The 26470-nt window shown below is 36.3% G+C and overlaps 1 protein-coding gene across 2 annotated transcripts in view; it reads right to left on the bottom strand.

Annotated features, from left to right (window-relative positions):
• The window catches only part of LOC105259499 (homeotic protein empty spiracles), a 59905-nt gene extending 40266 nt beyond the window's left edge, over positions 1-19639 (bottom strand). For both annotated transcript variants that reach the window (XM_025412543.1, XM_011271480.3), the window contains exons 1-2: positions 17499-19639; positions 3272-3444 (exon numbers count right to left, since the gene is read on the bottom strand). In XM_025412543.1, the coding sequence (XP_025268328.1) occupies positions 3272-3444; positions 17499-18465 (1140 nt within the window). In that variant the 5' untranslated portion in view covers positions 18466-19639. The remainder of the gene's footprint in view (positions 1-3271; positions 3445-17498) is intronic.
• Positions 19640-26470: the final 6831 nt, after the last annotated feature.

Here is a 26470-nt window from a genome sequence, read left to right as displayed (position 1 = left end):
TGGATGTTCTTTTGAATATCCATCATTATACAATGCAAAGTCACGCGTAAAAATTTTATTAGCCGATAATCTAAATCAATGGCAAAAATCCAATCGATTGTCAAAATTTCGCGTGGATATTCGCATCTTACTAACGATAATACTAGCTAGATGCTCTTCGGCATCTTTGAGTGACGAGAGAAATGGATGGCGACGGCAAGAATACCGTTGTTGAACTTGTAGAATGCATTTATCTGAAAGCTCGCAAATTCTCCCGACCGACATCCGTGTCTTGTTAACATTAGTGGAAGTAAACGCAATCGCCATGAGAAAGAAAAAAGAAGCTGCAACCTGAAACCACTTATTCTTGCGCGATCATGCTTTCTCATGCGAGACGACATTTAACGACAAAGTCGATAAAATTATTATTTATTCGTAATCGTTGTTTTTTTTCCTAGTTGCTTAATGACAAAAAGTTTATATATAATTACGACCTCATATGCGTATAATAATAAGAGGATCGTATATGTAATTACTAGGTTTACGATCTCGCGTTTTCTCGATAAATATACATGTATGTATGTATGTATATATAAAAATGAATGTTTATGGAATTGTCAGATAGACGTGATCACGAGCTGACCTTACTTTCAAAAGGGGGGGAAAATAGACACCGATTAAATATATTTTCCAAGCAGTTTGGCTTATCTTTTTTACGATACGTAAAAAACGATTTGCATCACCAAGTGGGTACGAGTTTTTTTTTTACGGCACGATAGTAGCTACGTCATTTATCTATACCTTCTCAACATTGTAGTTGCTTTTCCTCGCATATATTTAAGATTGATTTTAACTATGGAAAAGAGTCTTGAATATTTTACACACGTATTTCTAACGTGTTTCTAACACTTTTTTTTACTACAAAAAATCAAACTTAAATATCCTTGCGATACAATTACTCTATTACTAGAAGCGACAAAAGAATAAAAATAAAAATTTGTGAAATGCAAATTTTTAATATAGCATATATATGGAGGGGAGGGAGAGAAGGTTAACTTTTACAGAGAATTTTACCGTAAACTATCTAGCTGCACATCCTCGAATTTCGCGGCACTGACAGAAAAAACAATCATTACTTGTTTATATAGCAATTCTTTTGCATGAAATAATCACGGAATGCAACAAAGAGAGGAACGATGCGAACGAAAGGAGAGAATGAAGAGGAGAACGCATGTCAGGAGCCCGTTTTGAAAGCATTCCGACGTGGTAAGGGCGGCCAAGATGGCGTCCGCTTTCAGTTTCAGTGATTCCTCGTTTTCTCTTTCTCTTTCGGCTTAATTTCCCATACCGTCAACCGTTCCTTGTCATCTTGCCCTTTTTAGGTGCGTGCCTTACGCCTATGGAATACGTAACACACGCAACACGAGCGCGCGCCATGATAATGTATACGTAATGCAACGCATCTGGAGTGCGCTTTTACGTGTGATTTTACATTTGTCCTATCCCTACACGCATGCATGTGTGCGAACGAAACGCTATCGAACACCACCGAAAGACACACTTCCACCCCTCGGTCACGGATTAGCATATCAATCCCCTCGTTATATGGCCTCGATGGTCTCTCTCTCTCTTTTCCGCTCGATCCGCGCCATTAAGGTTCGCGCGAGTATAATAGTGTATAGCCATTGTTACATTCGATCGCGAGTTCTATTTATGATATCTCGACTATAGGTAGTTACAGATTTTAAATCGGCTCTATTTGACACGCGAATGCTAGTTAATTGGAAATTTTAAAGCAGTTCTATTTGTCATGCGAGCTCTAAAACATACTCTCTTTAATGCTTAAACTCTAATTACAGATTAGAGGAGTGCTGTTTAATATCTACAGAGTGAATATCTCTGGAGTGATGAAATGAAATTAATGTCATTTGCAATTAATTGATTAATCAATAGTAAAAACAAAGAGAAATAGAAAAAGAGAGAAAAATTATAAAAATAATAAAAATATAAGAATAAAATAAATGCTGGCTATTTGGACTCGGTGACTCACTATGATGATTAATGAACGTAAGTGAGATCAAATAATCAAATCTTAAAAGTGAGATTTTTCTCAAGTCCATATCATATTTCTATACGATTTTTTCATAAGTTCTTCCTCCTCTTCTTCATAACTTCTTCACTACATTATTATTATTATTAATAATGTTGATATTAGTTCTTAGGTTTGATAATAATAAATGTCGATGATATCGCTAATAAATATTACCGACGGGCTGCATTAATCTATCACGTTTGATATTATATTATAATCTACCGCTATATTAATAATACTGAAATACGATATTGGCTGAATATACGTTAACGGAGACCTTGTGAGCAAATCTTGTTTGGACAAGCTCATCAATATAGTTGTCAATATTCCCGCTTTTTCGTCGAGATAATCCAATATAGAAGTATGTTTAGTAATGCTAATTAATGCTAATCTGTAACTGTTTATCATTACCACTACAGGCAATCGTATAATCCATAAGGAAACAAAGAAGCGATGAAACTAGTTAATTAATGTCGATCTGTAATGATCCATAATTTGTTGAGTGCGAAAAAAAATTATTGCGAGATATCACTTTTTTACGATTGCCGGCTTCGCGTGCTCCATCGATGAAGTGTCAGACGCATTGCATCGCCGTGATGATATAATTGTTTTTTTTTTTTTCAATCAAGAGTGTATCGCGCGCGTATTCAGCGCGACAAACAAAGTGTAAAAAAAGTGTAAATGAGATTATTACTGCGAAACGAGTAGGGAAAACAATGAGGCTTGCTGCGTACGCGAATCTATCTCCGAGCGATACGCGATCCTCTCGTGGCAATGTAAGAAATATCAATCTTTCTTAACGCGTCTCGAGAATGCTAATGTCGCGCCACTGACATTGCTTTATTAATTCCGCGTAGCATTTGCATAGCGCGTATATCACTCAGGGTAATAGGAAACACATGTGCACACCTGAGATAATCTAATTATCATTCTTAATCAAACTGATTGATTAAATCAATTGAAAATTGATTATTAATCAATTTTCTTATTAAATATTTGATTTACAACAAGATAGTCGATGTTACTTGATAATCTCCATGCCGAATGGCAAATAATAATAATAATTATTATTATTATTGGTTTGTTATTAGAATTACGCAAAAGCAATTTCGATTAAGATTCCAATTTGATTAAAAATTATATTAAACCTTTTGGCTTAATTTCTTTTTACGTTCACGATATAAATATCTTCACGTTTACCTGCGTTTCCGTCAACGACAACGTCTGCGCCAACTGCTTCCTTTCCGCGCCGACGACGTAGTGATTTTTCTCAAAGGCGTGTTCCAGCTTCAGCAGTTGACTGGGACTGAAGGCTGTCCTTATTCTCTTCGGTTTTCTGAAGGGTTGAAGCAGGAAACCGGGTATGTCAGGACCTGAAACGCAATCAAAGTGTTAAAATAAAAATGAGCTCTTAAATTAAATTACAACTCGAGAGTGAAATTAACTCTCGAATTAAATTCGAAAAGTATTTAAATTTCATTTAAGAGAGTTAATTTCAAATTTTAACATAACCTAATAATATATCATCATGATATCACTTATTAAAGCTTAAAGAATGAGGTGAAAGCGCGCAGTGAAGGAAAAAAATAAAAAGCGAAATTACCACAAAGAGAGTATTATTAAGGAGAAAGAAAAATGTTGAATCTAAATAATGAGTCATACGATATGAATCGACGAAGGTAAGAACGCGTAATTCAACGCCGAGAAAAATAGCAATTAAATTACACGAGGAACTACCCGCATAACATTTTCTCGCGATCAGTCGGTTGGCAAGCGAATGAAGGGGGAAGGGGAAAGAAAAATAGAGGTCGTACGATTTATTAACGATTAATTAATTGTTAAACGCCGCGACGTCGTCCGGTTAGTATCTGTATATTGTGGTGTCGCCTTGAAAATAAGTAACCGGCACGCAAGCCGTAGAAATTCGTTCACAAACTGAGGGGAAGTGCGTGCCGGCTAAGAAAGAAAAGAAACACCTATTCTCGAGGCCGAGAGAGAAAGAGCCAGGAACTCGGGGCCAGGTAATTGAGTATTCTACCACGAAAAAGCCATGTCGATCGGCCGATAGCCACGTCTGCCGGAAGTCACCCGAGATGCTTTAGCGGAAAGCACGGGACGATAAATCGCCACGTCGCCCCGCACCGTTTCCCTTCGACGCGTGACTATACCTCTCGACCGTATTTCATGCGGTGCATTAATCCGATTTCTAGCACTCGCCCATGAGGTGGTCGAGGAGAAAAAATTGCGAGAATGGTATCGAAAATAATCGTCGAGATTGATAAGGAGCGGTTGAAATAATTTAATATAGATATCTTAGATATTTTTCACATATAGAATAAAAAATACTTTGCCCACACAATATAAGGATACGAGTGTGAAATTGATCATTTAAAGTAAATGTAACAAACTATCGGACTCCCCTCCTTTTCCGCATGACGACCACCGGCATTAATTAGCATCTACACGTACCTTCCGTGTTATTATTCATTGCGGTTTCTAAATTACAGCGTCAGCGCGCAAAGTGATCTAAATAAGTCACGCTCAGTAGGTTATACAGCTAGCTAACCGGTATAACGTACACACGACCAGTCGCAACGGTGAATCGTATCATTTGCATTGCGAAAAATTTATCCACCAGGATCCACTGAGCGGCTGAAACTGACAAGTTAATAACTGGATAGTCGAGCGACTGCTATATCCTCCTACCATCTGTACGTTTCCCATATTTCTACCGGCTGCAAATTCGCAATTGCAGCGCGCGCGTTAAAACTGTCAAAGCGATCCAAAAATAGATGAGACGCGGCGATCAGCATCGCGATTGGTCGATGAATCATTTCGTTTGATGCTGTCGATACTCGGACAATGCATGATATCCGTTTAAGTAATGGACCGGGATCCTTGAGGTTCGAGTACAGGTCATTCGATCTATATTGAAAGCGCGAGTCTCATTTGCATCGCGAACAATTCGCCATATTCATAGCCGAGGTTATAGGCGTATCATTTCAGGTGACCTTCTATGACAATGCTATAAGAGTCACATTATCCTCATTTTAAGAAACAAAAGGCTCTGTGAAATTAATACTTAATAATGAGCACTTTCATGTATAATCCAGAATTAATTTATTATAATGTTTTAGAGAATTAATTTATTATTGTTTATATTAAAAAGAAAGATAGAATGGTCGAAGGAGATTTTAATTAAGTAGTACATCTCTTCAAGTGTATTTATAACTTGATATCGCTATTTTAATCGACGTCTCGTTTCCCCCGTTGTCATTCTTTAAAATCACGTTTCCGCAGAAAAATCGCAAAGCGAGCCGTCTTAATTAGCGCGTCGCGTACGCGTAGGCGTGTGCTGCTTAAGTAAGATGCGCTTCCACGTGCGAGCGCATTCTTGTTAATCGCGCGGCGAAGGTTGATCCTTGGAGGGATCAAAGCGCCTTGCGTGCAAATAGACGCATTAATCAGCGCTATCTAGAGGTGGCGAAAATGCGGCCGCGCGCGTAATCCGTCGTAATTCACATAATCCACATACTTGAAGAAATGTAGCATAAGGGAGCTTCGTTTTATCTATACGACTTTCATGAATATATTCATGCGACAAATTTATCGACTATTTCAATGTTGATATATTAATATATATATATTTCATAAAACGTAACAATTTATCGATTAAATCGCAGGACAAACGTCCTGCGATAATTTACTTCTTTTCGTTGCAGCAACAAAGGGAGTGAGCCTAGATAAATGTAAATTATATCGAATTACACAAACGGGCGAGTCTGTACAGGTACATACACGGTCGACGCTAATTACAGCAACGGAATAAAGGATCATTAGCGGCGCGCCCGTGCGTGAAGCGATCGCTATTTATGTGGGTAATGAATAGTAATGCAGTGACTCTTACTGCGACTGTGTTCGGCCGCAATTTTGAATGCGCGACGTATACTGTAACCATGAGCCGCAACTATGAAGTAACAATCGCGTTTCACCAATAATTAATCAGTTAGCTGGCTAGAATAACATTTAACGACGCGAGAAAAGAACGAAATAATAGACGCGCGCAATAAATGGTTATCGGTTTTTTTGTTACACATATTTTAATATTTTATTCCACACGTATGTATATTTACATAGTGAAAAATAAAATATTATATTTTAACATTTTTCACATGTCTCAGAAAGTCCTCTTTAAATTTTAAGTTGAAATAACTCATTCGTCGTATGTTACTTATTGACAAGATAAAAATGTTAAATAATTGACACAAGCTTTACATCTATTTTTGTTATTGTGACTTCAAGTGTAATGTAAAAATAGCATACAAATTATTTAAAAGTCACATGAAAAAATAGTTACAATAACTCGTAAGAATTGTAGGACATTAACATATAATAGTAATTATTTTGACTTAAATTATTTGTAATGGAAACATTTGATTTTAGTAAATTTGATTATTTTGTATGTCAAAGTTCAAGACTATTTGAAGATTCACTTTAACTTTTCTTAGAATGTTAAACTCACTTTGAAACATATTGATTGTTTAAAATGATTATGTTAAAATACTTAAAATAATATTCCATTTCTAAGAAATAAAGTATTAAGTTATGAAGTTGACATAAATGTAACATATGAAAACGTTATAAAAATAATAACGTATCAGTTGTATGTTAATTTTACATTGAAATACCAATGAAAACGTGGTAACACAAGAAAATGTTAACATATAGACGCACAATTTTTTATTGCGTAATAATTTTAATTGCATCTTTAAATACTTTTCAATTCTCGTGAAAGAGGAGGCGAAGAAAAAAAAATTACGAACAAGGGAAAGATCCTATATCGTTCGATCTTCGGAAATGCCGGCGATCCGCGATCCCTATCGATCCCGCGGCGAGAGATCGCGGAATAGATACTTCATCGTAGAGAGGTCGTCGTCGTTAGCGATTCCCTAAGAGCTTCCTAGACATCGCCTGGAGCGGCACGCTTATCTCCTTCTTAACTCGTCCTTTACCGAGCGGAGCAGAAACAGAGAAAGAAGAAGAAGAAGAAGAAGAGGAGGAGGCGAAGAAGAAACCACGACAACGACGAAGACGATGACGAAGACGACGAGGAGAAGAACGACATAGCGCGAGGAACGAAGAAGACGACGCAAGGAACGAAGAGACGAGTCGGACGGCCTGTAATTACGGGAAGCTTGTGCTGCGGCTTTCGCAGCTGAGACGCCCAGAGCGACTCGAAATTACTCAAAAATAAGACCAAATGGTAAACGTATCAAATTATATCCCCTCCTCCCTCCGCGGCCAGCTTCCCTCGGGCCCCCGCTCTCCTCTCTCTCGCTCTTTCACCGATACTCCGTACTCAACCTCCGTGTACTCTCCCGTCCTTCTCTCTCGATCTCTCTATATCTCTCCGGTATCGCATTTTTGCCGGTAAAAGTCGCTCCCGCGCGCTCGCCGCATCGCACTCTAATGCGTTTTTAATTGTCGCTAAGCGTGCGACGAGACGTCGTTAGTTTCGCACGCGAAACGCACGCGAAACTAACGACGGCTGACGCGTTTGGGAAACGAATGAAAATGGTAAGCTGGATGCGCCGACGTTCCATAATTTGTGTTATTACATTCGTTAAGAAAGAGCGCTTGGGCTTCCGAAAGGGGCAAAAGTTTTTTCTAGAAGAGTAAGAGACTCTACTAAAATCGAAAAAAATATTGCTCAAGAAAAAACTGTCAATTTTTATACCAAGTTTTTGAAACCCTTTTTTTTTAGGAGATTTTTCTTCTTTATTAAAAGTCAGTAAAATTGCAAGGGAACTTATAATGTGACATTACCGTATTTTACTGATTCCTCGACTTTATTATTTCTCGGGGCTACCGTAATTTCAACGATCGTCGTCGTACTTTTTCATCGAAGTAATTTCATCGCGTATCTGAAATAATTAACTGTGACGCTATTAATTATTCGAAAACGATCTATTTAATTCCGTTTGCCGTCGGATAATTTCAATTGGGCAATTGGCCGTAAATATAGTGAATTGTGCGAGGTAAAGAGTTAATCTCGTCGGAAGTTTAATTAAAAGTTAGACCAATAGTTAATTCACGGCTGCGATGGCCTTGAACTTTAAAGTTGATGAAATTCGTCATTTCGTGTATTCTTATAAAGATCTTACAATTATAATAATATATGTAATTAATTATATGTAATTAATTCATTTATACAATTTATTTATACAAAAGTGATTAATCGCTCAATATCAGGTCGTAAAATTTTATAGTTCTCTCTATATCTATCTCCGCCTTCCTCCATAAAATAACCATTAAATAAGTTTTATATAATAATAATGACGATATATATGTGGCCTAAGTATCCTTGTCATAATATCATGTGATAATGTCGCGTGTAAACGCACCTAAGAATCGAAATGCAAGTTAATAAAATATTCGAGCAGCAATTACGAAATGACACTTTCCGGCCGCCGAAGCGGAGCCATTTAATGATTTTAATAGCCCGCGATTGATTAGACGGCGAAGCGGTCCTTTGATTTCGCTACCGGTAATTTGCGAATGGAATAGAAATGACGCGAGAAAATCCCATTTCCCCTACGACAAAAGGGTGATTGGCACGTCGCGGTCGTAAAGTCTGCCTCGATGCAAACGGCCGCGACCGGTTTTACGAGAGAGACTATTTAAAGCATAATCGAATTCACGCTAATGGCGATTATTAGCGCCAACGCAAGCACGTATGAATTTCGCGACAAATTAATAGCAATATCTTGGAGCTCGATAACATAATAAAAAAACTTATAAAAATCTTATCACATGTTTGAATGAAAGGAAAGCTTGAAAATTTTACAGGCGTATATGTATGTCACAAAATATATAGACAAAATTTGTATTCTTTACACAAAAGAATTTTTTTTGTTTTAAATAATAATTATGCAGAGAATGAAAATGAATATAGGAATATTCAACGAGTAGTTTATATATTCATTTTCGATAAAGATGCTCATAATGTAGCTATTACATGTTGAAAACGTAACTCAAACATTTTGCATTTTCATGTGCTTCTTGTACGCTATTTTTGCGTCGCGTAACCGCGTAAACAAAATGATAGTCGATATCGAGAATGAAATTTACATATACACTACGTCACGACAACGGAAACAGACCATGTCGCTCAGTTTTATATTCACGAAAGTTTTGCGAACTGCCATGTACTTGCATAAAATACTCTTAACGATATATCATAGACCGTGCGCAAAAGATCATGCAGATATCGATGTGGACACGAACCTGCCTTTAAACCCGCGTTGTAAAATGCGTGGGCGCTTCCATTTGAAATGTAGATAGTGTTCATAACTTCCTGGATATCGATGCAACAACAAGCATATATCTATACATGACACTATAATTTAAGCAAAATTTTTTGTCGCAACCAAGTCGCGATTATGACTGATCGTGAATTAAATCAATTAAGTCAGCCCATTTTTTTCTAACATGATTTATCGATATCGCGAATATTAAAATCATTTTAATAATTTAATAACATTTATCTTGAGTTTTTACGAAAGTAATAATAAGTTATAGTAAGTTAAAATAATAAAGAAATATACAATAAAATATTATAAATCTTCTAAAAACTCGTCTATTAGAATTTTTTTTTCTTATCAACATAAATTATATGTATATTAATGCACATAAATTTTTTTGCAAGATTTATTGTGTCAAGCAATTATCTTGAGAATTTTAATTTAAATAATTTAACACCGTTTTTTTCTTTTTTTTTCTTCAAAGAAAATAATCGATAAATTAGCAAACCAATTTGTTTAAAAATTTCAGAAAGATATTCCCGAATTAATATAAATGTCCAATTTCTACAAGTAAAAATGTACATGTTCTTTCAATTATATCATCGCAGTTTACGAATTATTACGTTAATTAAAATTTGTTATAAAAATACTACTATAAATTAAATAAAATTCAAATTTTTTTCAGGTTAAACACTCAGATTCGAAAGGGCTAAAGCGACAAAGAGGTCATAAAATTCCACTTGACCGGATTCAAAATCAGTCGACCCCGGATTCCGAGGGTACGCACCACGATAAGCGGCGTCACGGTAAGTGAATGATTACTATTTAATTACACGGCAGCACGTATCGAGCAGTCGCCCCGATACCGGATATCAGCGATTTCTCGCGCGGCGGCCGCAAAATCACGAAAGGCGTAAATCGCGTAATCAACCGCCGGGTAATTTGCGCGCCGAGCCAATTGTTGACAATGGCTCCGCGAGAACTAACCATTGATTAAGGCTCGTTAGCAAAAATATTCATAAGAAACTCACGGGATCGAAACGAAAGAGAGAGAGAGAGAGAGACCAGAGAGCGAATCATAGAAAATCTATATTATTATTTAACGCTCAAGCACACACAGATTATCTTGTCGCTTGCATTAGTCCCGCCTTCGTCATAATATTCAAAGTTACAAAAATGAAAATGATGCAAAAAGGCGTTCCACAAACGAGTAAAAGATTTATTTGTGGAGGGAGTGCGAAATATTCTCGCTTATCACACCATTGCAAACCTGTCCAATTTCTACAAGTAAAAATATACATGTTCTTTCAATTATATCACCGCAGTTTATGAATTATTACGTTAATTAAAATTTTTTATAAAAATTTTTTAAATATAATTTATTTAGCTTAAGATGTATTTTTTAAATTAAAATATAATATTTTTAATAAAAATATAATATATCTCAAGTTATTCGTACATATATTATATTTTAGAATATTAAGATCTATTTGCTCACTATTAAAATATAATTCATATGAGGTCGCAAATATTAGTAATTACAAAAAATAAACAATCACGGTGTTTTATTTATGTACTCGTGCGCACTTTAATTGAGAGATATACAATGCATAGATAAATTGATCAGCTGCGCATTCATAATCGCCATTTTGCATGAAAAATCGACCACGATGCATCGGCATGCAGACCGATTACCATTATGCTAGGACTTACAAATGTAAGTTTTAAATTTGAGATAGGCATCGCTTTAAATATTCTTATTCTCTTCTTATTCTCTCTGTGATAGAGAACCTGTCGTTACAATTATGCGATTGATCGATCAAGTTAGCATTGCAATGTTCCATGTGATGTAATAATTAGATAAAATTATAAAAATCGTAAAAAATCGAAAAGATCACCGGCTTCTCGATCGCAGACAATGACATTCTTTGAAAAATCAGATTATAAGAGAAGATAATAGAAACACATGCAATAGGAATCTAAAATGATGTCCGTAAATCGAGGAAAGAAAGAAATAGAGAGCTATTTTTTAGAGCTTTATTTGCTATTGTTTGAATATTTCATTCTAGAGATAAATGTCATTTTAATATACTGATTAACATTGCGTTTTGTGAATGATATTCAAAAACACTATTTTTATTATTATATAGCACATTTGAAAAACCAATTTATCCATCAAAATAGATACGTAATACATTCTTAAAAACACACAAATATCAGGGATAAAATACTCGCGAAATAATTAAATTCACCAGCTCTTGCATAAGTTTCCGAAAAGAAAACTCTTAATATAAATTTACTAAATATGTACATTTATCTATAGTAAAAAAAATTGATTTGAATTGACTATTGTCCATAAATTTTATACAAGAAACGACACCATATCCCACGCAGTATATGAATGTAACTTAACGCTTGTATTATAAAATATGTATGACTCATTAGGAATAAGATGACACGCTTGTCTGAAATTTCCCGTTACATTCATTCAATTATCTTGGATTTATTAACACATACATATTGTTTCAATTATCCGCGTTTACACGGAAACGAAATTGCGTAATATTATGAATCGTAATGACAGGTCCAGATACGCACGCGTCCCTTCCACATACGTTTCTTCGTTATGAGAGCAACTTTCCATTTTTCATACGTATTTTATCATACAAGCACAACCACAAGTCGCGTGTTTCGTATCCCTTAACGAAAATAAAATTATATTATTATTATTTAAAAATAAGTCGGATTATTTAATAAGTCAAACATCTCGAAAATGGTCTCACGCTGAGAGTAGCTTCTCCGCCATTAATATTTATATCAATTTTATATCAATTTTTAGCGTTATCAACGCAAGTTTAGTTTTTTAGGAACATCACACGCATGCATACATATTCTTGATATCCATCTTTCCCGAGTCTGGATCTCCTTTACAGGGCAATTAAGGTCCCCGCGATCGTGATGGCTACTGCCACGAAGGATAATCATTAAGACATCGAATCGAATTGTCCAAAGCGAACATGAGGGAACGCAATTTGCCATCGGTTGTATAATTAGTGTTGGTAAAAGGATGAAAACGCAATCAAAGTAACGATATGCGTGAAAAAGCGAACGATTTCCTCGCAGGATGACGAGCAAGCAAGCACGCTGCCGTTATATCGAGGGAAAAAAACCCAAACGTAAATTTTTCTCGTACGAATAAAAAATCGTTTCCTTCGGTTACGTATCATTGAGATGATAAATGAGGCTGCCACTTTGCAAAAGTTTTTATTAGCGATATTTAGCATGAATATTACTCGAATAGATTCGCAATTCGGTTGTCGACTTGGACGCGTCGATAGACATAGCATCGTCTTCGCGTCGATGATTAGACTCCTCTCAAGGATGAGAGAGTTACATGTTATCTGAAAGATCTCGAATGTAATTGCAATAATACATACTTGCCGGCATCAATAGCAAAGTGTTTTCCGTCATATTTAGCTGAATTGATTGAAACGGAGATTTAAAATAAACGTGAATTAAGTATGAATTACCTGAGATTATATATTTTTCAGAAAAATATTCGTGTGTGTTTCTAACATTCATGAGAAACTTTATTTAAATTTGTTTCTAATGAGAAACTTTAAAAAGTGAACGGCTTAAATAGAAACTTAAGATAAACGTTCTTTTTTTTTTAATCAACGTCATATTTTAAAGTGTTGCAACATGTCTTGCAAAAAAAAAATCCAATCTTAAAAAATTAAGATAAATACTAGATAATGAAAAATTACGATAACATCCAATATGGATTCTAAAAATGTTTGCGAACGTTTATCTTAGCGATAAATCACTAATTATAAACGTAATTAATAACTTTTTTATTTTTATATACACAACTTCCGTATTTGATTTATAGGATAAAAATTATTTTGCAAGATTTTAATATATCGATATCAAATCTATCAGTCGGTGTTGTGCAGAAGCGAAGCAAAACAGGCCTCAGGTAATTAACTGTTGCGGTAATGTCCGTCAACGTAGAGAGGCGATGCAGCAAGGAGGAAGTTCTCCTTGCGCCATTAAGAGCCTTTAAGGATGTTGGCAGGACTGAGGTGAAATAGGTTAGAGAAAATAATCAAAGACTCGTTTATCGAGACGGTTTCTCGATTCCGCACGTGTGTTTAGACGTTGTATACGCGTGTGCGAACGAAATACCGACGAAGAAGGGAGAATCTCTCGCTCTTCTCAACCATAATTACCGATACCGACTAATTGCTAGATAAGCGGCTGCCCCTTCTACGTGACTGAACCTCCGATCGACTATATCGTGGTCCGTTCCGGTACTCTTGTTGCATTGAAATGCGATCGGCGCGCGAAATCTCACACAATTTCCAGGATGAGAGATATTCACGGTAATATATTGCACGCGTAACTTTATTGCGTTATCGGGTCAGTGCTTCGGGATAAATAATCAAGACAACAAGAAATCAACGTATGAAATATATATTGAGATATATTGCTGTTCCATAATTGTTTCTCTGAATACTTTTACTATTGCACTTATTTTTATTACACTTTCCCAAAATATGAATGAATTAAAAAAAAAAAGAATAATCCATGAGAATAATAATTACCCGATTGATAAAATAATAATAATTATTATTGTCCTTCCTATAATATATGTATATATCTATTCTTATAATTTTATAAAAAGTAAAATTTTTATTAATTGCTAATTAACATGAATGATTCAATTTTCGAAAAATATAAAGTAATGTTTCTCTCATTTTCTTCTTTAGAAATACATGTCAAAAAATTAAAATTAAAAATAAAAATGGAAGCAAGATTTTGACTCGCATAGGTTTTATTTTCCGATTTTATTCTTTCCCATTTAAATGTCATACATTTACTATGTACTTTATCCTTTCTGTTTTTTTACAAAAATCTTTTGAAAAGAAGAAAAAATTATGTTCTGTTTTGTCTCTGTTTGATATAAATATTGCTTATTTATCTTGTTTAAAAAAAATATTATTCATTTCAATCTATTATTTTAATTTTTTCAATGAAAAAAATCTTAAGACAAATAATTACAACATTTTTAATCAAATTAGTGTCCTTGTATTGTTCACATCATTATCGCTTGAAAAAAAGAAACAAACATGCGGAAAAATATGCGAGATATCGAAGATTAATATAGCATCCATTGGAGAACTTTTTTTTCAGAAGAAACTAGTTTCACGGCATCTTCACGCATATATTTCTCTACCGGGTGGTACTTTTCATTCTGTATATATACCGATTGCAGTAAATTTATTCAACATATTTATTATTAAGTATAGTTATCTTTTCTCTACTCGCTAAGAATAATGTTGAATGTAAATTTTCTTTCTAGTCCGATTTCTATAAGCCAATTCCATAAATAATTCTAAACGAGGCTTATATAATTATGGGATGATATTTTTCTCACGTAGATATTTGGAGAAAGTTTGACCAAACAGTCCTGTTGCTGATTTGTTCCATTTTAATTTAATATTTTGACTGTCAGCTTCTATATCCTTACGATCGCACGATCTCTTTCAACAAATTAATTTTTTGTGGCAGCTCATCGCGTATATTTTTATTTTCTTCAATTATTTTTTGTAGGTTTTCTTGATCTGTTTGAGATTTTTATTTGTTTTTTGTACACTTCTTCGAGGATCTTTTTAGTAAATAATTTTTCTATTTCCTCGAACTTTTGTTTTATCATTTTGTATTAAAAAAATTTCATCAAAAATATTGGACATTATGTATTATCATGCACATCACAACATATGTTTGCATAAATTTGTAGCGTTTAATAAATTATTATATTTCAATGTCATATAAGAAAGAATAAAATCATAATTTATCCTCAGGATATTATTTATGATTGAGATTATAGTTCTTATTAAATAGAATTAACAAAAAGGAAAGATGCTTATTAAATATATAAGAGAAAAATATAGTTAATAGTACTATTATTTTTATTTTCCAAGTTTGTTTTTTCACTTTATGTTATATCCCTCTCGCGAGAGGATGTATCATTTATACATATATATGTATATCTATAGGATGTATCATTTATACATATATATGTATATCTATGTGAATATGATAAAGAAGGGAAAAGAAAAGAGAGATTGATTATATTACTATTGTGATCTTTGCGGAACCTTCAATAAAACTCAAATTAATCCCGCAACAATATCGCTCTCTTTCGCGTCATAAACATTAAATGTCTCTTCGAGGTAGCTCAGATTTGTCCAATAATACATATTGGACGACAGAAATCGCTATCTCGCCATAACTGATAAGCAGCGTCATCCATCATAAAGTTGTGTATGCGTGTCTCAGCTTCGCGCGAATGAAATCGCGACCGAACGACGGGGAGTCGAGAGGGGACGTTGCGAGGAGAGAAGTTCTCTTGAGAGCAACGATATACTTCTTCTGTGTTTCCCATTAGTAGATACGATAAGTGCGTAATTGGACTGAAGCGATAACAACGCGGACAAATAAATTAATTATGACGCCGAGATACGGATGACACTTGTTTTGCTTGGCTTTGCGTGCCACGAGCCGGAGACAACAACATTACAAAATTCTAATTACGAAATACTTGCGTAACGCGACACCGGATAGGAATAATTATTACTATCGCGAATCAGATGCGCAATTGCGCTCTCTCGATGGTCTGATTCATTCAACTTCTGCAAATGATAGTATTTACGTCGACTCGATAACAAAGAATACGATAAAAAAAAGAAGATATGTGTCGATGTCCTTTGACATATCACAGAAAATGCTAACGTAAATTATTAAATTTACACTACTAAAAATAATTTCGATAAATTGACATAAATTATAATAAGAACAATATAAAATACTTGGAGTAATAAAATAAATCGATAATTCGTAAAATTTATAGCTTCGTATTTAAAGAAGCAAATTATTTAATTTCTTTCGAGTCATATATTTCGTGTAATAAAAAAATCAGAATGTTTTAATTAAATATTATTGTTATCTTAATAACTTTTTATAATTACGAATTCAATTTTTTACGGTTATAATTGATATTTAATGCAAAAAGCAATAGTTAAATAATGTTTCATATTATTGTATGTAGCATGTATTGGAAGCATACTGGCAAACATTCTAAGTGTCATTGTTTAAATCTTATTTCGTACACGCATTGTACATTTTCTATGATCTCAGACAGCACAAAAAGACAGCACAAAAAATGACTTAAAGACTTTTAAAGATGTCTAGAGAACTTTAAAACGTCTTTAAGTCATCTTTTAGATATCTTTTGGACATATGTGCTGTCTAGAATTCCAATGATTTTGCATGGTCGATAAAAAATGGATGGTAATTTTCACGAAACTGAAAGGGTTCATGAAGTTTAAGCTACCACCTAAAGCGCGTGGATGATTTAGGATCGTTAGTATTCAGAATGAACTCTTGAATGGAGGATTTCAAAAGTAATGTTCGAGAAGTTCTCTTTTCTCAGAATGGGCGGAACAAAATGTTTTCAAGACAAATTACTAAATAATCTGATACAACTAATTAACACCTACAAAATCGTTAAGTTTAAAATATCTTTGGCCTATAAAAACTAAGATCTACATTAAATATAAACATAATTAAAGCAAGATTAAATAAATATCTTAAATCTCGTTAAGCTTTTTTTTGCTCAATGTGGCTTCATTCGAGATTTATCTTAACTGTTAAATATATGAAATACTTTATTTTCTCGAAAAACAGCGCACTTCTTTTTTTATTCAGCTAAACAAATGTTTCAACGATTTAAAACTAATGTCGCTTAACTATCTCGTTAATGTTAGTATATGTAAATCCTAATAAATTACGAAAATAAATTATGAAAATCCGAGGAAAATTAATTCCAAGTAAAAATATATCGCAATAAACGAAACTAAATTTCTGCTAAAGCAACGTAAATCGTGCAATACATGTAAAATGCTCGACTAAATTTGTAATAGTACAATCTCTCTTTTGATAGCATACAGTACTAACATTAATTCTTGAAGCACTCTGAAGAGCATCCGGGATTATATGGCTATTATTTTCTTTCAAACTACCAAATAAACATTCGAGTACGAAGGAAGGACACATACCTCCGGGAAATCTGTGCGGAAAGATTCTTCCGTGCCTCGAGAGCAACCAAGGATACAGAGGGTAGCTATCTCTGGGTGGTTGATGGGGGTGAGGTGGTGGATGAGGCCCGCCAGGGGCACCACCGTGCGGGTAGGGCCCGTGCGGGGGTGCGTGAGGTGACGCGCCGTGATGCGCCTGGAGCGCCACCGCGAGATTCGCCGCCTGGAAGTGCTGGGCCGCGGCTAAATTCGCGGCCAGGGCCAGCTGCTGCGTGTGATATTCGTTCTGGCCGGTCTGCGGATTCGCTGGACCGTGGCCGGGTAAACCGTACAAAGTCTTCAGCTGCTCGGCAGCCACGGCGGCGGCAGTCGCGGCGCTGGGCGGCGGCGCGAGGTAGTTGGGGCTAGGCCTGACCACCCCAGGGGGTGGTTGGGGGTGCGTACCGACCGGTGAGTCCCCGTGCGGTATCCTGTGCGGCGGACTGGGACTGTTGTTCGGGCTGGAGGCGTCGCTGTGACTGTGCACGGTCGTCCGGAGGTCGCGGAAGTCCAGATGCGTCGCCGATAGATTGTGGTGATGGTGCGGATGCGGATGACCGTGATGATTGGTACCATGATGATGATGATGGTGACCGCCGCCGCCCCCACTCCCGCCGCCCCCGGTTGCGTGCGACGGCGTCCGTCGCGAGTTTGGATACGACTCGACGGAGGAACTTCTGGAGACGGGCCGGTCCGAGCCCTCGGAATGAACACCGGGTGATCTCGCGGCGATCCGGCGCGCCCGCGGCGACGACGAGCCCTCTATCTCCATCGGGCTGCCATCGTCGCGCTCGACGATCTCGAGCAATCCTCGGTTTCGCTCCAGTCGGTCCAAACGGTCCGCCTCACGGTCACCCTGTCCGCCGCCGCCGACGATCGAGTCGATGCTGAAGCCGATCTTCGGCTTTGACGGCACCGGGACGATTGGCGTCGGCGCGAGCGGCATCATCGTACGATTATCGTACGCTTCCTTGGTGGACAACCCACTGTGATGGAACCAACGTGACGCGTCTGCGTTTCCTGAATTCGTCCGAATTAGATCCGCCGCATCGTCGCGGCCACCTTGAGGCCGTCTATCTCGGATCGATCGAATGATCTCCGTCGATGATGCCACTGATTAAGTGTCTATTTGATTATTATTCTAAAGTAAACTGTCCAAGAACATGCTATGTGATATATATGTATGGAAAAGAATGCACGGTACGTTTAAGTTTAGATGATGAAATAATTTAATGAATTAGGAGAGACTTCCAGATGTATTTACTTCGGATAAACATTGTCAATTTATCACTGCGACACACTAGTTTCTCGTTCTAGAGAGGTATTCACATCATAGTTCATCAATGTCTTTTCTTGTTGCACCAGTTCCTAAAGTATCACGCATCACCAAGACAATTAATTCGCGAACTCGTCTTTCCTGCTTCTAAATCACCTTCATTTTAGGATAAACCTTCCTAGCATTTTTCATAAACATAGAATTATGTTTTCAATGTTGCATTTCATGCTTTCTTTATACTTTCAATTCCCATCAGATATTATAACTATAATAATGCTGAATGTTCATTATATATGTATTTCTGACATTCCATCTCTTGGAAGGGAATTATTTGTATTAATATACACTTGCGATATGTACATGAATACAATCAGACTCAGCGCATTATATTTGCACCTCGATATTAGAAATATGCGATACTAGAAATATAAATACCGTTAAAACTTTACATCATTGTACTTTTGCCACAATGATTGCTACGAATATATCTAGGCTTGTGCCACTTTTCACTATATACACTCTTGTTTATTGCCCTTGATATATTGAGTATATTGTAATACATCGGAGCATTGAGACTTTCGTCAAGGTGTACCAGATGATCATACGTCAATCAATTTAACCAATCCAACCTACCGTCGTAATCACGAACGCCGTCGCACTGACTGGAGTCTCACAGCACTCACTCGTACGTCACGTCCGGCACTCTCCATCGACCTCATTGACGGCAAGAAAAAAAACAAGACGAAGACGTCCTAAAGTCTCGAAATAGGAACACACGCGTTTTGTGAAATCCGGCTCTCGGGAACGAGCACCGAGCACCAGCTCTGACGGATGTTTCTGGCGCGAGAGCCTGCTAGTGTTTGAGCAAATTACGAGCTAAACCGTGCACTCCCCGTAGTGGGGATCCAGATCCCACCATCGTCGAACGCGATACCCTCTTGGTGTGGAAGCGGGTTTTGCGCATATAGTGGGGGACCAGAAAATCGACCATGAAGATGGGCGGTTCTCGGTATTGCTCGGTGTTGCTCGACGTGCTTGGTGATGCTAGGCGTGCACCTTGAAGCTTGATATCCGATTGGTTGGTTCTACCACGATGCGGGACCAGCAACGGGTCGTCATAGTTCCTGCGAGGTATGTAGAAGCTGCAGTGGGGCGACATATTAGTCGGCGATGGGCGTTAAACTCGCGTTTTTATCGTGCGATGAAAATGAGTCGTTTAATTAATACGTCTGGCTCTCGCTCCCACTCGCAACCCTCTCTCCCCCCGGTTACCCGCACCGCGACTTACCCTTTCTCTCTCTCTTTCTCTTCCTTGTCGTCTCCTTCCCGCGGGAGAAACGAAAGAAGAGGTTTCGTTTGTGGGTTGTACGGATTCCGCATGTTTCTTCTCTCTTTTCTCGCTGTTAGGGAATAATGAAATCTCTCCTTGGAGAGATGACAGGTTAAAAAAAAATTCTAAAGAGGTCAAAAGATTTCAATTAACAATACTGACAAAATCACCTCGGAAGAAGTTCTTTTTCATTGTATAATAATTGTGTAATAATCCTTTCATTGTATAAGCTAACCTGCCTTTTTAAGACTAATAGAAGAAAGATTTGCAAAAAGATTTGTATCTGTCCTGCTATTGCTTCGTTAGTATTAAAAATTTTGTTAGTATTAAAAATTTTATTAGTATTAAAATTTTATTAGTATAAAAATATTATTAGTATTAAAAAGAAATTGTTTTTATCGCAAATGATTTAGTCGTTAAAAGCAAAACAAATTATTATTTCACTAACAGATGACACGAATTATAAGACTGACATGAATTATAAGATGAGCTGAATGTAATTTTAATACTAGACAAAAAGATTATAATGAAAAAATCTATACTCTACAAATATAAAATAGGAAAAAAGCGAAAGAAATTTATGAACAAATTTTGGTACACCTGTCTTGGATACTGAAATTTCTCTAGATTTTTTATTTCAACGTGGAAAGAAGCTTTAAAGATATTATTTTAATAAATTGCAAGCGAAATAAAAGCATCTTTCAAATTGTGCGCTTGGAATTTAACTTTCTATTAATTTTTTTATAGATTAATTTCAAAGATTGCGGTCGGTAAAAACTAGCTGTTGAGTTAAATGCGATACAGAAATCAGATGAAAAGATCATCGAACAAAAAGATGATCACACTGTTAAAGAAAGAAATCGCGCAGAACCTTTCAAATCTCGATAGTCCCGAGTCGATTGGTAGTTATGATCGTTAAAGATCAAATATCTGTGTGATACTACAATTAACGGAGGACCTAACGGTAAAACGATATCGCCGTATAGTTTGATAGACGTAATTGTGCAATTAAGACAAGTCAGCCGACGGCGCCAATTGACGCTCTTGTCATGGTATTGAAAGAACTCGTGGATATCTGCTGTCAACTGAGCGAATACTTGATAATTGACGTTTATCTTTTTGAGCGATGTTTAACTATCGCTTGTAATCAACGTTAGGAATGCTCGAAATCATGCTAAAAATGAGGACGAAGATGACAACAAGCGCACGACACAATACATTGATTGACGTTTATACAAAATATTAATTTTTTTAGCCATTTCCTTCTACTTTTTAAGTAATAATAGATATCGTATAGTAATCTTTCATTCATTCTTAAAGGTTCGATTAAAAATTTCAAGTTTCTTTTTTTTATTTAAATAGAAATTTGAAATCTTGAAGTGGACATGTGTAATCATCAAATTTTTGCCAAAAGATATTTGAATTTAATAAGCTATCTATCGTTAGATAATCCATCGCCAGATGTGGCAAATCTTGTAGTAAAAGAACATAGTTTCCATAGAGATATTTTAAATATAATTACTTGTCAGTTAGTGTCACTCAGTTTTAAAATGCTGAATATTGTTATTGAAGGAATATTATTATTATAGCAAATTGTGCAAATTGCGTTCTCTGCAAATCGATAGCGACTCGCTCGATATGTTATAAGAAAAAATATTCCATTATGACGATGGAGCGAGGTCTATCAACGACAATAAATTCCGTGCTAAATCACTACGTCTAATCGGAGTTAGAACGAATCAATCGACGTATCAAACGACGATGGATCGGAGACGCTCGGTAAACGCCATATCGCGTGAGATTGGACGCACTCAATCATGAGGCCCTCATCTCGCCAGGAATAATCGATTAACTTTTAATGTTACATATGTTCGAATGATATCAAACGGCATTTACAACGCGCGTGAATGTAGACGCTCTCTCAGATTGACGATTCGCGTCATTATTACTTTCAATCATATTAATTTAGTAGCGCGTCTCGCTGCATAAAATAAATCAAATAATCTGCGCGCATTTTTAATTATTATAATACTATAAAAGAATTTTTAATTATTATAATACTATAAAAGAAAGAAAAAAAAATAAAAAATTAATATCTTGCAAATTTTTCTATAATTTTTTTATAATCGATTCAACTCTATAAAATTATCGGGCACATTTTTAATTGTCGCAGAAAAATACGGTGGAATTCTTTCTTGTTTCACACAAAGAATACTCTTTTTTTTATTTTGAGAATACGTTACAATGGTAATTCAAATCTTCAAAAAAAAAATAAAACAAAATAAAATACATATCCCAATAAATATATCCGCGTATCATCCTGCGATCCATCAGGGTTGCTTCAATTAGAGGAGGCTGCGCAGCGCGAGTTGGCTTTCTGAAATTGCATCCAACCCCTTAGATCCTTGTATATATTTTTTTTCGTCTCCTCTTTCCCCCTCGACCCCTCGTTACGTACAACAAGCGACCCCCATGGCGGAGCTGGTGAGACTCGATTTCTCGCCCTACCGAAGACGGCGCGTGTGGCCGCGACAGCATGTGTGTAGGTGCTCCACACGTGAAGCAAAAGTGGGGGTATTCAGCATGGCGACTGTGCACACATCGTGCACAACGGTGCACCAATGCGCGAGCTGCCCGAGCACGCCCGTTTCAACGACTCGTCGTTTTCTTATTTTCTCTCTAGAGCCCCCTCGATCTCCTCTATCTTCTCCTTCTGGTTCTTCTTCTTCTTCTTCTTCTCCTCTTCTCGTTCTCTCATCGCTTTCCTCGCGACCGCGAGATTTTCTCTCCTCCCGTTCACCCCTTTGTACCGAAATTGAAGCTGTTCGCATTTCTCGAAGCAGCTGAGAATATCAGTTATCGATGATGATATTTCGTCAGCATAGAGATTATTGATAAGAAGAAAGTTTTTTTTTTTGAGAAATTTGATTGATATTAAACTGGCACATTTTATGTTTATATGTTGATCATTTTTCTGATAATATGCAATATTAAGATAACTAGATGCATAATGATAGAATTAATATATCGACGAACTATTGTTAATTCCACATAATACTTCAAATATCTCTTCTTTCTATTCCTGAATAGAAAATGAAAAAATAAGGTAAAACTTTTATACTCCCCACAACTGAACTTTCAATCCATTATACTTTCTTTCAACCCTCTCCTTCGACCCTCCCTTATAGATAGAATTGTGGCACGTGTAAGTCTATATGTATGTGTTTCTCAATAGCTCCAAGATTCTAAGACATTTTTTTTATAAAATATCAAACTTTTTAAATAATTTTCAGTTTGATTCAGTTCTCTTTCTTCTATGATCGAGAAACCGTTACCGAGGAGAGAAAATATTCGTTTACAAATATAAAAAAAACATTGACTCTATTTGAAAAAAAAAGTTAGTTTCTAGGATTACATGAAAAAAAAATCGCAGAAACTGCTCGACAAATCCGTTGATATTTTCCGTTAACTAGCAAGAATCGTTAGATCGCCATTGTCAGAGGGTGAAAGGCAAAGGAGTGATCTAGGAAAAAAGAGAAAAATAACGGCCACTGTACAATTGGCGATTGTGTCGGTATTGTGCGTGCTATTGTTTGATAGCCCCAGAGCAACAATGGATTTCCTTTATCCGCGCGTTTTCTGTCCGATCCAAGTATTCCACGACCGATTGAAATTGACCCCTTTATTGGCCGCGTTTCCGCGTCGCAAACAAACGGAGAGATTCAATTTTTCGTTTGTATGTTGCGTAAAAAACGTTACGTGCGAAAGAATCGAGTTTCTGATATTTCGCAAATAAATACAATTGAGATTTATACTTCAAAAATGTGCGCTTTGGGACGGTTTATTTAAGGCATTTATTAATTACAGCTTTATAATGTTGAAAAATTTATAAATATTTAATATTTATAGAGAAAGTCGATTAAATTAATAGACTAAATCTTACTTTTGGACAATTGAAAAATAAAAGCGAAAATAAATAAACAGAATTTTCGCTTTCAAACTAAATCAGTGAAAAATTCACCAATTAAAGTGACAAGTTTTCACCAATTTTTCAGTGAAAGTGCTCACACTTTGTGCCTCCATTTGCATCTTATGTTTCACTGAATATGATAGCAAAAAATTTCACTGAAAAAATCAGTCATTACTGATTCTTTTCAGTGAGATTTCACTGATTTTCTTTCTCAGTTCTATATTTATACTAAAATTACAGTTTATTATATATTACTAGTATTTATAAGAAGATTTTAAAAAGATTTTACAAGATATAATTATGAATTAAAGAGACGAAGCCATGCAAAAATGAAGAACTGGACATCTTTCTTTCAAAATAAATTTCACATTGCTCGACATTATCAACAATTATGCAAACCGGTCGGAGAGCTCGGCGATTTAAGAATCGGTCGCAGGCGATAAAGGCTCGTTAAAGTTGCGTAGAAAGGATTAATTTCCCAGGATGAGCGGCTTCTCCCCCCTTCGCGCGCGCGTTTCGTCTGTTACGCGAAAGAATCGAATGTAATCGAGCATATAAAAAGGGGAGCGGGACTAATCCAGCCGCATGATTGACCGAAGGCGTTATGTACGCGAGGTACACAATGGTGGCGCGGGACGAATGGAGTCTCTCCCTCTTCTCGGCATGTGCTTAAGGATTGCATTACAGGCAAAATGGCGTGCTTAATCAGGCCATTTATTCGCTCTGCAACGGCCGGCCCGGTCATGAAAAGCTTTTTGTAAACGTCTTGAGACGTCTACCGGGGGCCCCGTCGTCTCTCTCTCGCTCTCTCTCTCTTTCTCTCTCTCTCTCTCTCTCTCTCTGACTGATCCGGACCTGCGTATTTTGTACATTGTACATATCGCGCGCGTCCGACGCAATTATAATAAGCTTGTAATGTCGGCATAATGAAACGCCGTCGGGAACCGTTGACTCGCCCCAAAGAAACTCCAAGAGCGTCGCTCTCACCTTTTTTTTTTCTCGGGCTGTGAGAAAGGTGAGCGAGCTCTACGTGCAAACATAAAAACCTTCGGTATTCTTAAGCTTGTATTATACTTTGGATCGTATTCATGCCTGTATTCAATTTTGCGTTCGGAGAAAGAACGGGTTTCATCAATTAATTGAATAGCCGTTAAATATTATGCAACGTAAATCTTGAAAAAATCTCAAGGGACCTAAAATTAAATTTTATTTACGCTCTCATATTAAGTAGCATATTTTTAAGATTACGTTTCATTCTACACTTGCTATAAAATACGAATGGATTTCAGTCTAATTTTACTCTTATAGCTGCTCTTGACAGGTTAAAAATAGCACTTTGCCTGTTTTCTATACCTTAAGGGGCGCTTAGATAATGGACGGAATTTTTGCGAAAAGTCACGATCCCTGTGCAGACTTATGTGAGGATAGCGGTATCCAATGATCCTGCTAACGCACGGCTGTACTTTCGTCCCGGGGAATAAAAGCTATCCCGGGGTACCGAGGTTACGCTGACATTCAATTACCGTCCACTTATATAGGCGAGGCCCCGCTATACGTGCATCCACTTGATCTGCCCACTTTCAGGCTAATCGTCCTTAATAAGAAATCTCAGACGCGGCACTTAAGGGGGTTTCTACCCACAGATACAACGTGCAGGATCGTCAAATTTTTCAAGATCTCGTTTTTTTTTTACAATCTTAACTCAATAGATCAATATGTGCATGGTTGACTCTCAAGCTTCAATAATATATTGAGAGAAGTAAAGATTTTTAGATGAATATAATAATGATATTAGAATAAATAAATTTATTTTGGTCAATAAAAAAATTGTTGATTTATTTAATAATACTTGATTAATTCATAATTTAGAGCAGCATTTCTTATATAAATTTCTTATATCATTTCGTAGCAAGAAAATATATTCCTGGACAAAATTAACGCATAATTTTTTTTCATTTTTTCTTTAAAAGTTGATATTTAAATTTTAACGAAAATTTTTAAAGAAAAAGTGAAAAAAATTATGCGTTAATTTTGTCCAGGTGTATATTTTCACATGTCGTAAAGAAAGTGTATAATTTAAATCAAAATATTCCCGAATTCAGATTCTAAAGCTTCGACGTATAAATCATCGGATAAAAAATTCGGAATAATAACAAGCAGTATATTTTAACGAAGTGAATGCGCAGGCGAAATTTCGATAAGACTGAGAACCACTGACGATTCGCGGTCCCCGTATCTTAAATAACCGACCGGCACCTATGATTTTCTTGGAACGACGAGGCTCGATTAAATTGATTCGCAAGCTTAAAACGCTCGGGGAGGCAAGACGGGCAGAAGAGGGCATATAAACGAGGCTGCGTGTCGTTTTACCTCGGTAA

The sequence above is a fragment of the Camponotus floridanus genome, unplaced genomic scaffold (assembly GCF_003227725.1).
Source record: "Camponotus floridanus strain SB8 unplaced genomic scaffold, Cflo_v7.5 scaffold52, whole genome shotgun sequence".
NCBI classification, from domain to species: domain Eukaryota; kingdom Metazoa; phylum Arthropoda; class Insecta; order Hymenoptera; family Formicidae; genus Camponotus; species Camponotus floridanus.
This window is presented reverse-complemented; position numbering and strand designations above follow the sequence as displayed.